Raw genomic sequence first — 17,855 nt, forward strand, 5'->3', positions numbered from 1 at the left:
GGTAACACGGAAGAAATTCAGGAAAAGTCGGAACTCCGCTTTCCGTAGATCTTCCAATCCGGAATCATCCACGGAAAAGGTGATGGAGCAGCCCCCGTCCTTTTCCTTATCCATCCTCAGCACCCTCCAGGAACTTATCTTGAGGCTGGGATTTTGCTTCCCTATCCTACTTAGAAATTTGTCCCTGGAGAGACTGACGGTTGTCTCGTCCTTTGGTACGTAGGTGACGCAGACATGCTGTTTGGGCATGCTGTCGCCATCCAGTACCACGACATCGCAACCGTCCCAAGGCTTTATCTTCCTGCAGACACTGGTTATCCACTCCCTGGTGTCTTGATTGTTGCATGTTACGGATATCCATCCGTCCCTTTGCAACGCTGCAGTGAATTGTGGATGAGAGTCCACAACCCTATCCATTTCATCCATGATGGCTACTTTGATTTTCCCCATCTGGACTTCGGATAGCCTTTCCTCTGGATGCAGTCTATGAGTGATGGCCACCTTGACCTGTGCTACTGCATCCCGATAAGAAGTCATTTTCGGGTTTTGTTGAGGAATGTTCCCAGGGACCTTTTCCTCAACATTGCCCTTCATCGACCTCTTCTTTGAGGGCCCTGCATCAGGGGTGTTGCTTTCCGACCCTTCCCTCTTCAGGGGTGTAATTTTTCTTGAAGTTAAATTAAACAATAATAATGTTCAATAAACAAGTCCAGATGGACAATAAAATACGTGGTCCACCACGGTTCCCAAAATCCAGAAGTGATTATAGACGTGACACTATAAGGATGGGGAATTTCCTGGATAACCAGGAACCCGCCAACCAAGATTGGGTCGAGCGGGATGCTAAGGTAGCAGCGATAGAAGCTAAAACACAAGAGTTGCTTCTAAAGAAGAAGAGGTCTGGTGCCCCACGACCTCCAAAGTCAGTAAGAGATGGTATGAAAGCAGATGCGCGCGCAACCATTTTAAAAGACAGAGCGGCGAAAGTGGCTACACCAGCACGTGATGAGAATATGTTTGAGTTTGGCTTTATGCCAGGTGCTCCGAACTCAAAAACTTACTCACATAACATTGAGTACTCTGGGTTCGCTCAAATATTGAGGACGTCTTATACGACGATCCAGGGTGTAGATCCACGCGTTGAGAGATCCATGCCATATTGCATTTACCAACACGAGATGGTATCAAGGCTCAACGCTCATGTCATACATAATGCGCAAATGGAAGACCAGCGCTTAATTGATGAAGGCGATCCCCACACACTCTTTGAATCAGGAGATTCAAAGCCGGTTTTCCCGAAAGTGGTGAAGGAATATCTGTCTGATTTTGATAATATTACGACTGACTCAGGCAGAGTAATTAAAATAAACACTCCACTGGATGCTATTCCAAAGACCAGCATTCCATCTAGTGGTAATAGTGCGGCACTACCTCCGGGTAGTTTTGGTAGGATAACTACCACAAATCATAATTTATATGAGTGCTATTTTTCGCCGTACGTGACTAGCTGTATGGTTGATCTGGCCAGAACTGGTACACCAGGGTCTGACTGGACACCACCAGCTGGGTTTCTGCCTCCAAACTGTAGTCTAACAGATGACTGTTTGGGATATATGAAGGCTGAGAGAATCTCGCCTGATTTTAAAAATAGAATAGATAATGTCAGTTTTTGTAATTCGGACGATATGAAGGGTCGAATAAAATTCTCTTCGGAGACAAATACCATCGTGAACACTTACCTAAGTAGTATGGCTGGTAAGTTACATATAGAAGAAGGGTTTCCAGTAAACCAGAAAAGAAACTCTGGAATAGTTAATTTTACTGAGGCGAAAGAAGATTTTAGGAGGCTGTGTGATACAGTAAATATGATTTATGGGTTTGAGAACTTCACGTCAGCCGATGCATTTAAGACGGCAATGTTGAGTTATAAAAGAAGAAGAACGCCTGACCTGCCAGGTAGCTGCATCACGTCTACAAACGCAGCCGACACTCAATTGATAGTGGGAAGCAGGAACTATAACTTTGAAATGCAACAAGGATTCGAGCCAATAGACCCGCGATACGTCGACATGCCTACTTTAAGGGTTACAGACTTTTGCTCTGTGGCATGTATTTCTGACGTCAACAGAATGATTCAGATGTGGGAAAAGAAATTCTCGTTGAAAGATTAGAGCTTCGGTACACCGACTCTTCCACATCACATACATCGATTAAATAGAAATTATCTGTACTCAAAAATCTTATTTTACACTTAATGATTTTATTTAAAAGAAAATATACGCTTTATATGAGATTATGTAAATATAAATAACATTGCAGCATTTAGATCGTAAAAATCTCAGATAGAAATTATTCAACAAGAAAAATAATATAAAATAATTATGTTTTACTAGAACCACGCTTAATAGGTTTATGGAATATGGATAAATGAAATAAAACTTATTTATACTGCCTATATAAAAAGAATGAATTTATATTGTCATAAATTTGTAATATGTCGCCGCCAATCATCTTCTTATTTAGTATTGGATGCTGACAATATTTTATGGCTGCATATCAAAATTTTTCCAGGTTAAAATAAAGGTGTATTGAATAAATTTGATGCATATAGGCAACACTATCATCAACAAATCATTTACTCTTTCTCTCATAACTCCTGACATGTTCATTTTTGGAATGTCGTCGGCTATCTCCATAACGAATCAAGTCACTTTATTATACTGTTTACTGTACTGCCAAAATTAATTCTGGTGAAAGGACCGATTATACATGTTATATACGTGTATAACTCAATAGTTTCAAGTTCGTTTTGCTCAAAACTAAATATTTTGGCTTAGCGCGTGTGGAAATCTAACCATAACATTATCAAACATTATTTAATTTCTTGAATTTTTTAAGGAATACATTCTTAGCAGTTGTTTAACTTTTACCGCTATAAATCTAAGAGTCTAAAAATTCTAAGGAGATCCCCAATTTTTGAGATTTAATATATTTAAGATATACATATATATGGCAGGCTAGTTACATACCTAGTTAACTTTATGACGCTATGAAAGTTGGGCACTAGCCCTACGCTTCTCCTAGGAGTGAAGAAGGAAAAAAAAATATATTTAAAATAAAATTCGTAGAAAGCGAGTTTTGTCGGGTTTGGAAAATTTCAAAATTTTTATTAAATCTATATTTTTAAAATTCTGCAATTTCATTAAAAAATTTGAGTACCGTCCTTAGTTTTATTTTTTATATGAATTTGAATGCGAGCATGTCAATACCTTGTAGATTGTAGTGTGCCAATACGTTACATATCCATACAAAAATGTATATTATATGGAAATATATTATTCTGTAAATATATATGACCCCTTATATTAAGTTTACAAAAACATAAATTCCCCAAGAAACCATGTATTGGTATTTTAACCCTACTCTATTTAATTATAAAAGCTAAAATGTATACTTCCCATATATTTCACTTCCTGTCAAGTCTTTTGTTTTTTTTTTCTTTTGAAAAACAATTCAACCTTAATATACATATACGCATTCTAAGAGTAAACTGGATCCCCCAAATAAAAATTTATTTGTACGTAATTTAAATAACAGTTACTTTATATTATATTCCATGTGCTCATGTTCAGTTCACATATATATGTTTACACTTATATAAATATTGTAAGTAAATAATTTATTTCAATTTTCAAATCTCACTGCTCCATTAAACTTCAAAATCAAAAACATTATGGTGTTTGTTTATTATCAAAATTGCAAGTTTTTAGGCGCATGCCAAATGACCTCATTGCATGAAATTTTTTTTTTTAATTTTTTTTACAATTACTACATGTCTATACTTTTATCAAAAGAAAAATAAATGCAAAATTAAAATTTACAAAGGTACTTAACATACACACATGTGCAATATAATATTTACTGACGTAATATATCTACATAATCAACTAGCTTACATAAAACTGTGTATGAAATGACAAATCACAGTATATGTACTCGTACATACTTAATGGTGTTTAAGTATTTTAAGGAAAAAAAAAAACAATTTTTTTATAGTAATCGTATATCGTAAGCATCGATCGAAAAGTGGCGACAGAAATTCTGTTCTATTTTTCAATAGAGGAACAATAAACAAAAGAATATAGCTTTTCTTTTCATCCTTATTGTTTTGCGTTGAAAAAACAATATTTACTATGTAAGTATTGTCGTACATATGTATGTCTGTATGATAAAATTTATTTTTACATATATTTGCAATTTTTATTTTTTATGTAAGTAGGTATATGCAATTGATTTATGTAATATTTTTTCATAATTTGTACTTGAATTTTTATATAATTTAATAATTTACTTATTATTATTTTAGGAAACTAATTTACTTTAACAGAATTTGTATTTATGTGTTATGTATTGAACGTAAAAATAGATGTAGTTAAGAATATCAAGCGAACATAATTGAAAGTTACACAATTTGGACATTGTTTTATATATAATACAGGGCGATTCAGAAACGTACGAAACAATATGCTCCATAGTCGGTTAGAATATTAAAAATGGATAAAACTCTTGTTCCGGAATAAATGGATAAAACTCCTTTCCGGAAACCTATTCGGATTTTCGAGATACTTTTTCGTTGTACTTTAAAAAAAAATTCTGGAAATTTTCACATGACTAAGTTTTTCTTTGCTTGTGACTTCTCTTCCAAAAAAAGGTGAAGCTTCAAATACACAGTTTTGGAGAGACCTGGAGATACAGAGTTTGAAAATATAAGATATGTACAACATTATTTTTGTTCATTCGTGTAGTTTTAGAAACACAAGTATTCGAACTTTGCAAAAATTTCTCATTTTGAATCTTTCCCATTTTGAATTTTACCACATTCTAACAAGCAGTGTTAAATAATCGTGTTTCAATAATTATAAATATTTAGTAGAAATATTTAGTAAGATGGAATAGATAGTAAGTTCATTGCCTTTAACATAAATCAAAATTGGAGTTTTTCTTATATGGTTTGGAGAATTTCTTGCTTCACTTTCATATACATAAAATTTTTTATAACCAATTTTCGGAAATTATAACATCTGCACTTTGTTATATTAACTATATTTACCTGTACGTCAATGATAAGAATACGTTCATCATTTTATTTTGGTCATAAATGAAAAAAATGAGTGAAATAACAATTTTGATATTAAAAATATAGTTAAGATGCGGCGCGGCGTACTCATTTACTTTTTAAAAGAAAATAAAAAAAAAGCTAATAAAATCGACTTAAAGTATAAGTAACTTAATCCACCAGCACGAAACATCTGCTATAAGTATATATTTGCAAAGTAAAACAAATGCAATTATCGGGCGTAAAACCAAGTAATTAAAACGTAATACTATGAAAATTATGTCATTTTTTATGATTGATCAAATTCCATCGGATGCATTTTTTATTTATCTCAATTATTATATAATTTTATATACATTTCATGTTATTTATAACATTTATAATTGATTATTTGGCAATGGACTTTAATTTAATTAAAAATGAGAAAAAAATATTTGCTACTTATATACATGGATAAATATGTATATTTATAAACATAACATACAAAGACTTCAGACTAAGTTCATTTCAGCAAATAATAAGGCATTTTGTGATAAATTTGCCGTTTAGTATTACAAATAATTCAACAATTTCTATAATATAAAAATGTTTGCAATATTTTGTTTATTAATGTTATAGTTAGCTTTGACTATTCTAGACATTAAGGTGTTATACAATTTCCTTATACTTAATACTTTTGCTTTAAATTCTTGTATCATTAATAAACTATAATAAAAAAATTAAATATTGTGAATCATATAGCCAATAGTATGTTGTGACTCATTAGTAAATTGCAATAAAAATCTAAAACTTTTCATTTTAGCAGAAAAAAACTAATAAAATTTAAAATATTCTTATTTATAGTTTTTACTTACAGAAAACTCACCGAAAATTTATAGAGAAAATATATTCTGTTCAATATTTTTAAAAATTTTGAAATTAAATACAAAATGTTGAGAAATTTTAGACTAGATCACAATTTTTTAATAGAAATAACCTTAAAAGTAGTATGATCAATTTTGTTTTGAATAATATTATTTTAGAATAACTATACTTTCAGTTATTCTAAAATAATATTAGAATTCGAAGACTTTATGAAATCACAAAATAGTGTGACTGTATTTATATAAGGTAGGTAATTTATCCCACAAGCTCTGGTCATTTTTGTCTAAACGATCACTTAATGTCATTTAAGATAACTTTGAAATTTTTCTTAAAATTGAGGTTTTCTTTCCATTACAAAATTTTTACTGTTTACAATCTAAGTCTAGAATTGTAGACACATAGAGACACATTTTAAAATCAAAAAAATTATGACTTTGTGAGGAAATGTGTACATTTTAGCACTTAATAAACAAACTAATTAAGGTGTTTATTTTTACATAAATATTTACTTAACATTTAGTATAAAAATAAATTTTATATAAAAAGCTTAAATGTATAAAAAATTATATTTCCTTATATAGGTAGTACGGTTATGAATTTATAAAAAAAAAAATCTATTTTATGCATGCGGAGGCAACCAATCATGCAATTAAAACATAAAGAAATGAACGTGCCTTATAATTTTTATGTTATAATTAACTTTAATGTAAGTAAACATGTAACGTTGACATTGAATTCAAGGTTCATTTTGACGCAATTTTTCATCAGAATTATTATTATCCTTCAAAATGTAACTTCCATAATTGGAAAATTCTTAATACTGTATACTTAATATAGTATACTTCCTATACATATAAAAGATGTTTTTATATAATCAATAAACATGTAATTTTTTTTTTTTATTTATAATTTATCGATTATAGTAAGGGGTGCAAGTATCTTACTTTTGTTATTGCCCCAGAATATATTAAATGTTATGGTTTTTCTTCCTTTTCGAAAGTTTATAATTTTCAACTGGTTTCAAATATTTATGGAAGTTCATGCAATAAATAAGAAATGCCATATGTTATTGTCTTCAAATTTTGGAGGTTTCTATGATAAGACAGCTTAAAGGATTGTAACATAAGCGTGAACTTTACATAATGAACTGCCATGACCTATGTTAATTGGTACTCGTATAAGTATTGAAAAATAAAATCAGAAGTTTCGTAGTATTAAAGTTCATTAAAGTTGAAAAGATTGTGAGTGGAAAAAAAAATGGTTCTAAGTATTTATAATAAAACTAAATTATTGTAGTTACTATTGTTTAAGTAAAATTGAGTTTATAACATTAAAATAAGAAATTAAAAACAATTATACTCTTAAAAAGGAATTGTTTATTCTTTTAATGAAGTTAATAAAGAATAAGGATTAAAATTCTACAATAAATAAATTCGGGTTCAGTGTTAATTTGGATATTTCAACAGTATTGTGAATTTTTTGAAATTCTGGTAGAAATGCACTTAACAATTATTAAGGTATTTTGTCAATAGTTTTCCATTTCATAAAAGCGTAGTAAAAAAGAATTGGATTTGGTAAGACTATTATTGAACAGAAATGAAAATAAGAATGGTATTAAATTGAATATGCTGGTGAATTTGAATTTGAATAAAAAATTTTCCAGTACGATTTCACGGAATTCTACAATATTTGAATTTTTACGAAAATTGAATTAAATATTCAAAGTCTTATAGAAGTTTTCGCAAAAAGAGTGTCCATATAATTCAGTGGGAGTCAATTCGTTAATATTTACAACTCAATATTTTTAAATTTTTACAAATAAAATTTATAAGTAAAAATTTATTTTCTGTTGTTTTTAGGGTCATCTAGTGTTATTCTTCAAATTTTTCTTTGAAATTTTCTTTAAATTCCAAATTAGAGAATTAATTGAAATTTTTTTTCCTCCTTTATTATTCTAAAATTTAAATTGAACTTTAAATTTCATTTCATATTGAAATAATTATAAAAAAAGTAAACAAATCGACCTAATTATGGAGGATTTATTAAAGAATAAATAAAAAATTCAAAAACGCTATCAAAAATCTAATTGTTTTTCTTCCATCTCGTAAAATATTATAGGCAATGATGTCACCACCTTTAACTTAATAAAAATTATTTCTAAAAAATACTTTTTTTTTTGTAATTAATAATCACTTAAAAAGATTATTTCTTTTGTAAAAATTTTTTTTTAAATACTTTAACCCCAAAAAAAAACTTTACTGTTATATTTTAAATTAAATTATCTTTCCTGATCTATTAAGAATTGCATTGCATCAATGATAACAGCAAAGTAAAATAAGTAATAAAGATAAAATTTTACAAAATAGGTCAAAAGTAAATCAAAAGATAGAAAGAGAAAGAAAGATGCAAGAAAATGTTATTTCTTTTGTTAATTTCAAATTTTTATACAATTAAAATGAATGAAGTTTGAATTAATTGATAATAAACTCTTAAATATTATGAAAAAATGACAAAATTTAAGAAAAAATCAGCGATTTTGTGTATTCAGACCCACAACATTAGTAAGTACATCAATCGCATTTTTTTGAATAGAAAAATTTACACAATCATAATTGATGCATTCATTTAAAAAAAAAATTCATCTTTATCATTATCACAGTTTAAGCAATTATCATTTAAAAAGCAAGAAAAGCCCTTTAATGACCCTATAAATTAACTAATTCGTTATGTATAGAAAAAAGTGTATATAGCGAAAATCCAAAAAATGATTCACTATAATTGATTAAATAAAAAAAAAAACATGGAAACAAAACAAAGTTGAGCGCTTGTAAAAATCTTTACTGTCATCATAGCTTCAACACATACAATATGTGTTTCTACTACAAGTACTAATAAAATGAACAGGCATAAGAACTACGAAGAGATCTTTTTTTTATGTGATCAACCAGTCAAGTAGTATTGTAGCTTATTGTACAGTTGAGGTCATGATGAGTGAATTTTATTAACCATAATTGACTTTCAGTCTTGAATTCTTGTGTTTTTCTTTTTTCCTTGTGTAATTTTCACTATTTTACTTTTAATTTGTGAGTTGAAAACATGAATCGAATTTAAATTTAAAAGTAAGAAAAGAATAAAAATTTTTATTAATTAACAGAACCATTACAATGGTATGTACCATTCAAGTTGTAATGCAAATTTAGCGGTACAATAGTAAGTTGTAAATTTAATTTAAAATAATTTTGAAAAATAATTAATTAATTTAATAAAACCAAGTCGCCCATGTCGCACTTAATAAAATTATTAAATACAAAACATTATATAGGGGGCTATGTATGTATAATTGCAATTTTTAATGCTTAACCCAATATTTTCAATAATGATATGTAGTCATTTTGAAATCCACTAAAGGAGCTATGAGTTAGCAATAAGCGTAATTATTTAATGCTTATAAAGAAGTAGTTTTTTAAGCCACAATAGAATAATATAAATATGTATGTAGCTGCTTATAGAAAATTTTAATTTCATAAAATTAAGGGGCTGATAACTGTATTAATAATTCTCCTGTAATTTATATTTGATTGGGTTAAAAAATGAAAAAAAGTTAAATAGCATTTTTACATTTTCTCGAGAAAAAATCGTTGTTTTGTTCTATTTTACTTAAGCTTGAAGCTTTGTAATTATTTTTATACCCGTACGAACGTATGTTGGAAGGGTATACTAAGTTTGCCTTACCGTTTGTAACGTTGAGAAATAACGGTCTTAGATATAGACTCAAGTGTATGTTTTTGATCAGCGTCGAATTCTGAGTTGATTTAGATTTGTCTGTCCGTCCGTCCGCCCGTCCGTCCCAACGATAACTCAAAAACTAATTGAGCTAAGTTCATCAAATTTTCGCAAATGATTGACTGTAGTAAGTGATCGGGGTACCGGTTCGGGTAGCTGCCATACAACTTCAAAATTTATTTGGCTTTATCTCAGAAACTATAAAAGCTGTGGTATTGAAATTTCGCACAAACAAATATATTAGTAGGGCCAATATGTCTGATGAAAGTCGTTGAAATTACTTGGCCCCTTCTGGTACCTGCCATACAATTTCACAAGTTATTTGACTATATCTCAGAAACTATAAAGGCTATTGTATTGAAATGTCACACAAACGAATATATTAGTAGGGCCAATGTGTCTGATAAAAGTCGTTGAAATTACTTGACTCCTTCTGGTACCTGCCATACAACTTCAAAAGTTTATTTGACTATATCTCAGAAACTATAAAAGCTGTAATATTGATATTTTACACAAGCGAATATATTAGTAGGCCCGATGTGCTTGAAAAAATTCGTTAAAATATCTTGGCTCTTTCTGGTAGCTGCCGTACGACTTCAATAGTAGAAAACCACAATGCCACAAATACGTTAGTAATTAAAAATTGTTGATTAACTTCAATCCAAGGCACTTATGTTAAAATTGTGAGCATATATAAACTTTTACTTTGTCAATAAATTTTTTAAATTAGTATTCATATATAAAATATAAAAGAATAACGATTAAGTGTTCTAAAATTGCCAATAGCATTTAAAAATTATTTCTTTCTTACATTCGGTATAATGTCAATACCCCCATTTCAAAATAAATAGAGCAATTTTGTACAATATAAAATAAATTTAAATAATTAATTAATTACAGAATTAGACCATAAAATGTTCTTATACATTAATTTTGCTATATTCCATTAATTTTTTTAATATAATTAACTTATTTTGAATATTTCTTGAAGTGGAATATACAACGTTATTCATGTTCTTACAATCAAATCTATAATTTAAGACATTTTCGAATTTTAATATTTTTTTAATGCCACTTAAAGAGTTAAAAGCAAAAGACGTATTCCTACTTATCAAGCACATGGCAGCAAATTAATTAAATTATTAAAAATTATGTAAACGGCGAGTTCAATTAATATAAAATTGAGAAATTATGGTAATTATTCAAAAAAAAAATATTTACAATTAAATCATATTAAGTTTAGCATGAAAAAATATTAAAATTGCATATTAAGACATAACTAAATAGGAAATGCCATTCATAATTAAAAATTTGCATTAATTAAGTTTTATTTTGTACTTATATAGAAAAAATGGGGTTTTTCATTTCATCTTTGCATACACAAATTTTTTTTAAGTTGATCTTAACTTCATACATCATACCATATGAAATATTAAAATATCTGGTTATTAATTCAAACTCTAAAGCTAAAATTTCGGCCCAATACTACCAATCAATTCCAAATAAAAATTTCACTTAAACTTGCTTTTAAAACATTTTTATCTCACTTAAAAGAAAAATCTATTAAAATATTTTAATTCGGACCATAAATAAATAGGAACTAATCAAAATTTCAAATTAATTTTTATTTTAAGTACTTAAAACAAAATGTTGTACTAAATACGTGACTAAATAATGTAAAATCAATAATGATTACTTCTTTTTTTTTATAATGGCAATATAAGCAAAGCAAGGCAAGGTATATTGTACTTAGCGATTAACTATGTCTATTTATATTATAACCCTTTCCGTATAGTAAGTTTATACTAAGAAAAGACATAAAATTACAACCATATACGCAATACTTTGAAAAACTTAAAATGAGTTCAATGAACTCATGAAGTTTTTTGTCTTTAATTTTACTGTTTTTTTTTTCTCCATATATAAATATATAGGTAATTAATGTTAATTAAAACAAGGTGAAACATGTGAAAGAACTAACTAAATATTTTATATATGTATAGATATATATGTACATATTAATAATACGTGTATAATTGTATAATGTTTCAGTTAGTTTTAAGTAAGTATAGTTATTATCTTGATTAATGTCTAAACTAATTGTCATCATTGTTTTTTATTTGTTTTTCGATTTTTTTTTTCTGCATTTCTTCGTGACTTTATCTTTTTAGCTTTTGAGGTCATTGTAAGTTGATGATTTATTAATTATATAGGAATAAGATTTTACATTGCCTTAAAATAAAATAAATATCGCACACATGTATGGAATAACGAAATAACAATGAAATATTGCAAAAATAAATAAATTCATATGGCAACTTATGAGTTCTTATGGATCTAAAATATTTTATGAAAGCGCAATTTGGATATATGGTTTGGGTATTTGTGTATATGGCAATTTCCTACTTAAGTTTAAAAGAAATGTGTAATTTTTTAAAGGTAAGCTCAATAAAAGTGCCAATAAAATTTGATTTTTTTTCACAATTATTGCTTATACATATGATGCAACTCTTTTCTACATAAGGGCAGAAAATTTGTCATAAAACAATTAATCAAATGACAAAAACATTAATTTTAACATATTACGAATATAAACAATGAAATCAGATCAAATGAATGGTGAATAGAGTAGCACATATGTATCCCTTTAACAAACGAATTTATGTTCATAAACAAATGTTGCTAATCTAGTTTCTCCATAAACATTTGCTAAATTATCAGCAATATTGTTAAATTATTATGCGTAGCGCAGTTGAATCATATGAACCGTTTTGGTTTTATACAATAATCAAAAATATATTACAGTTTTTATTTTGCAGTAATTCTCACATTTATTTCGGTATTCCACAGTGATTTCTGATTCTGATGAACATATTATGTAACATGTCAGTAATTTTTACAACTGTAGATACAAGCTTATTTAATTAAATATGTTTTTCGGAAACAATTTTTTATTTTAAGGGAAAATAGTTCTTCTATACATGCAAAACTGTAAATTTTACTATTTACACATCACATAAAATGTTAAACGAACAATAGAAAATTTCTTAATACATAATATCTTTCTTATAATGAGTCAAAGAAAAAGCGAACTACAAACAATCTCATAACAATATCCGTATAATTGAACTATTATAGAACATCAAAGAAATTATATAGGACAATAAACCAATCACACTTATTTAAAACTATTTAAAAACAAACTTTTATAAAATTCAAAAGAAAATTTTATCTAAGTATTATAAAAAAAAATTCTTTTGATATTATTATTAAAATAGTCGTAAAAGCTAAGTAAATATAAGAATTACAAGAAAATTATATAAAAATATTAACTTTATTATAAAATAAATTTCAGGGGGATTATTTTTCAAAGGATATTTTTGAGAACAAAAGAAAGTTATAGGGAATTATTGAAAAGTTTTCCTAAACACCTTAACCCTATTATTCTTTTATTGTCTGAATTCTACCTAAAAATTTCTGAGGTTTAAAGAAGAAATTTACCAAGTTCAAAAAACATTTGTCGAATAAACACAGTTTAGATTTATTTAATTTTTAATAAAAAACTACAGAGCTAGTTGAAACATGTAAACCAAATTTTGACTGAGATTAAAATTCGGAGAACATGCATATTTAAATGCTAGTTGTTAAAAATTCGTCAAACTCGACTCTATTCGAATGAGTTTTGAAATTTTAATTTAAAACAAGTAAAAACGTTTCAGTCGGTATGAACCGATTGAATTATACCCTGCACCTTTCATTGTTGTATAGCAATTACTCAAACCTGTGAAACCATTCTATAGAAATTTCACGGATATGTCTGATTTATAACTGGACACACAACTGCCAAGTTTCATGAATCTGACTTTATTTTTCCAAATATTTAAACTTTTGGACTTGTATGGGAGCTACTCGTAGCTGTAGAGCAATTCAACCAAAACTTCAGAAATATCTTTGACCTATAATTGGACAGACAACTGCCAAGTTTCATGAATCTAACTTTATTTCTTTTCCAAATATTTAAAATTAGCTTTTGGAGTTGTATGGCAGGTACCCGAACCTGTCAAGCAATTCCACTAAAACTTCGCAGGTATATCTGATCTATAATTGGACACATAACTGCCAAGTTTCAAGAATCTAACTTTATTACTTTTCCAAATATTTAAAATAAGCTTTTGGACTTGTATGGAAGCCACTCGAACCTGTCAAGCAATTCCACCAAAACTTCAGAAATATCTTTGACCTATAATTGGACACACAACTGCCAAGTTTCATAAATTTGACTTTATTATTTTTCCAAATATTTAAAATTAGCTTTTGGAGTTGTATGGCAGGTACCCGAACCTGCCAAGCAACTCCACTGAAACTTCGCAAATATATCTGATCTATAATTGGACACACAACTGCCAAGTTTCATAAATTTGACTTTATTATTTTTCCAAATATTTAAAATTAGCTTTTGGAGTTGTATGGCAGGTACCCGAACCTGTCAAGCAATTCCACTAAAACTTCGCAGGTATATCTGATCTATAATTGGACACATAACTGCCAAGTTTCAAGAATCTCACTTTATTACTTTTCCAAATATTTAAAATAAGCTTTTGGACTTGTATGGAAGCCACTCGAACCTGTCAAGCAATTCCACCAAAACTTCAGAAATATCTTTGACCTATAATTGGACACACAACTACCAAGTTTCATGAATCTGACTTTATTATTTTGCCGAATATAAAAAATTTGCTTTTGGAGTTGTATGGCAGCCACCCGAACCGGTGTAGCTACCTCATTAAAATTTTTAGAGCATATGTAGAATATAATTGGACACATGTATAGAAAATTTTATATTTGTACCTTTATTAGTTTTTGAAATAATTAAAATAAACTCTTTGAGTTGTATGGCAGCTACCCGAACCCGATGTCCGAATTGGTCCAATAACAATAGGGTTCGTCCTTGGCACAAAAGAAGCAACTTGTGAAAGTTTGGTGTCGATTGCATTATTCGTTTTTGAGTTATCGTGCGATCGGACGGACGGACGGACGGACGGACGGACGGACATGTCTAAATCAACGCAGAATTTTACGCTGAGCAAGAATATATATATATGTCCATACCGCAGATGACTCCTTCAAGTAGTTACAAACTCCATACCAAAGTTAATATACCCTTCACGAAGTGCAGGGTATAAAAAAGCTGAATAAATAATTTTGGAATTAATAAAGGTATTTTCTGCACATATATATACATAAAGGTATTTTGTATACAACAACATATACCCATTGGTTAAAGGATCGAAAATGGGTAAAATATTTATTCCGAACTGGGTGCCAAATCTCAAGGGTTTCCGGGTTCCAGGGATTTGAACGAATTTTCACGAAATTTTTACTTATCCAAGTATTTTGATTATAACTTCTGTTCTGAAAAAGATGGGGACTTCACACAAACAGTTTCTGAAAGATCTAGTAAAGGGCTTAAAAAAAACATGTTGCTTCATTCTGTATTTTATGTATCCTCGGAATACAAAGCATTTGAACTTTAGGCAAAATCAAATTTTTCCCTTGTTTTATTTTTTCAGTTTAAGTTTGGATAATTTCGTAAGAAATTTTTTTAAACCTTGAAACTTTTTTTTTAGAATTTTGCCCAGCTGCTTGATATTTAACTTAAGTCCTCAAACATTAAAAAAAATTTTATGGTACAGATTTTTTTATAAAGATTTTAAAGCCCCTATTTTTCACTATTTTTGATTTTTACCTATTTTAGGCGCTATAATTACCAAATATCATTAACATAATTTTGGATGAACATCAAGTTTGTTGTAAAAAATCTGAATTTTAATGTTTTTATTGAAATGTAACAAATAATAACAAAATTGAAACGAAATTTTATACAAACTTTTTAATTGAAAAACAAAAATTGAATTTAAAAAATTTGAAATTTTTGAAAAGAAAAACAAGAATTTTGTATTATGAAAAACAAAAAAAATCTAGTAATCAAAAAATTTTTTTCGAAACTTTTCTTGGTAAAGAAAATTGGTAGGTTTTTAATTTTTGCCAATTTTTATAAGAAATGGTACCTATATGGTTTGGAATTTTTAAATGCATTTTTCTCAGATTGGGTGCAATTTAAAAATTTGAAAAAAATATTTTCGAAATCTAGACACCATTTGGCATCTGAGCTTATTAAAATTATCCAGGTGGAGCGAATTTGTAAAGGTATGCCATATAAATTTTGACATTTATTTTAATAGAAAAAAATTTTTTTAATAGGAAAATTCAATTTTTTTGAACAAAATGGAGTTTGTGGTATTTACATTATGAAGCTAATAAACAATTATAATTAATTTAATGGAATTAATAAATTTCAAACATTGTTTTACAAAAACTAAATTGACATACGGTTGATGCAACTAAAGGGGTGTTCCAGTAAAGCAATTGCTTTAAAATATGTAATTGAATAGAAATAGATTTGAAAGAAGAAAAACTTGTAAAGTTTTTGATAAAGGAATATTAAATTCAATTTAATTTTAGTTTTATCAACATCTGGTTTGATTTTAATTAAATTTGTGGCTCACAATATTTGTGGTTTTTGTACTATATCTTCTGTACCATAAAAAATGTTTTAATGTTTGAGGACTTAAAGCTGGAAAATATTCTGTAAAAATATTTCGTGGTTTAAAAAATTTTTTAACGAAATTTCCAGTTAGAAAAAACTGAAAAAATAAAACAAGGGAAAAATTTGATTTTGCCTAAAGTTCAAATGTTTGGCATTCCGTAGGTTCATAAAAAAAGAATTAAGCAGTATGTCTATATTAAGCCCTTCATTAGGCCTTTCAGAAACTGCTTGTTTGAAGTCCCAATCTTTTTCAATACGGAAGTTATAATAAAAAAAACTGGATAATTAAAAATGTCGTGAAAATTCGTTAAAACCCCTGGAACTCGGAAACCCTTGAGATTTGGCACCAAGTTCGGAACAAATGTTTTACCCATTTTCGATCCTCTAACCAATGGTATGTGTTGTTATATACCTTTCAGAATCACTCTGTATAGACAAAAACTTATAATTTTAAGTACTTAAATAGAATTAGATAGTTCCAAATTCAATTTTATAGTTTTTGATTATAACCGCACTGATTTAGCAAACATAATATTAACTATTTTCAAATGTTTAATTTTTTACTACGGTGCTAGCTCTAGCTATACTACTTATATAATTTTCACATTAAGTACTTATTAATAAAGAAAAAAAATAAAAATTCAATACTCACAACTGCATTTAATATTCCTTTGACATCAATACCAACCATTGGGGCAAAAAATACTTTAACACCTGGTTCAATTATTAATTTAGCACCATTTTCAATTTCAATATCACTTCTAACAATATATGGACTATTTGATTTTCTTAAATATTTTTCACCAATAATTTTTTGATCTTTTAATTCTGTTCCACTATTAAAATCTGTTATTAAAACATCAACTTTATTATTATTATTAATGTTATTATTACTATCACTTAATTTATTTATATTATTATTATAACTATCATAATTATTATTATTATTATTACTGTTGATGTTATCATTAAAATTATGATTATTTTCATTATTATCTATTATATGATCATTATTATTATTCTGTTGTGGATGATGATAATGATTTTCATTATCATCGTTATTATTTTCATTATTTGTTGAAACATATTCAACACCCAATTCATTTGGATCAATTTCATTAACTAAAATTTCTTGTGCTACACTTAAATTAATTATTAATAATAAAAATGAATAATATAATAAAAACGGTGGTTTAATACCATCAATTATAATTAATTTTTTATTTAAACGTTTTTTATATTTAAAAAACTTCATTTTTATTAAATTATTTTTTTTTTATTGTTACATAAATTTATATTATATATTCTTGTGTATATATATATAATTAAATTGTATTGAAAATTTTTTTTATCTAATCGATAAATTTTCTTATCGATTCATCGATTTTAATCTTGTATTTATTATTCTTATCTCTTTTGCTTATTTTACTCCTTTTATTTTGAATTTTTTTTTTCGATTCTTATCAAATAGCTTTGAACGTAACA

At 27.7% G+C, this 17,855-nt stretch overlaps 1 protein-coding gene across 1 annotated transcript in view; it reads right to left on the reverse strand.

Annotated features, from left to right (window-relative positions):
- Nucleotides 1-17,474, reverse strand: part of LOC129615174 (protein bark beetle) — a 36,782-nt gene extending 19,308 nt beyond the window's left edge. Inside the window, exons 1-2 of the mRNA XM_055530272.1 lie at nt 17,464-17,474; nt 17,023-17,383 (exon numbers count right to left, since the gene is read on the reverse strand). Coding sequence (XP_055386247.1) covers nt 17,023-17,383; nt 17,464-17,474 — 372 coding nt within the window. The remainder of the gene's footprint in view (nt 1-17,022; nt 17,384-17,463) is intronic.
- Between the last annotated feature and the right edge of the window lie 381 nt (nt 17,475-17,855).

Source organism: Condylostylus longicornis, unplaced genomic scaffold, assembly GCF_029603195.1.
Source record: "Condylostylus longicornis isolate FDR11 unplaced genomic scaffold, ASM2960319v2 ptg000135l, whole genome shotgun sequence".
Lineage (NCBI taxonomy): Eukaryota > Metazoa > Arthropoda > Insecta > Diptera > Dolichopodidae > Condylostylus > Condylostylus longicornis.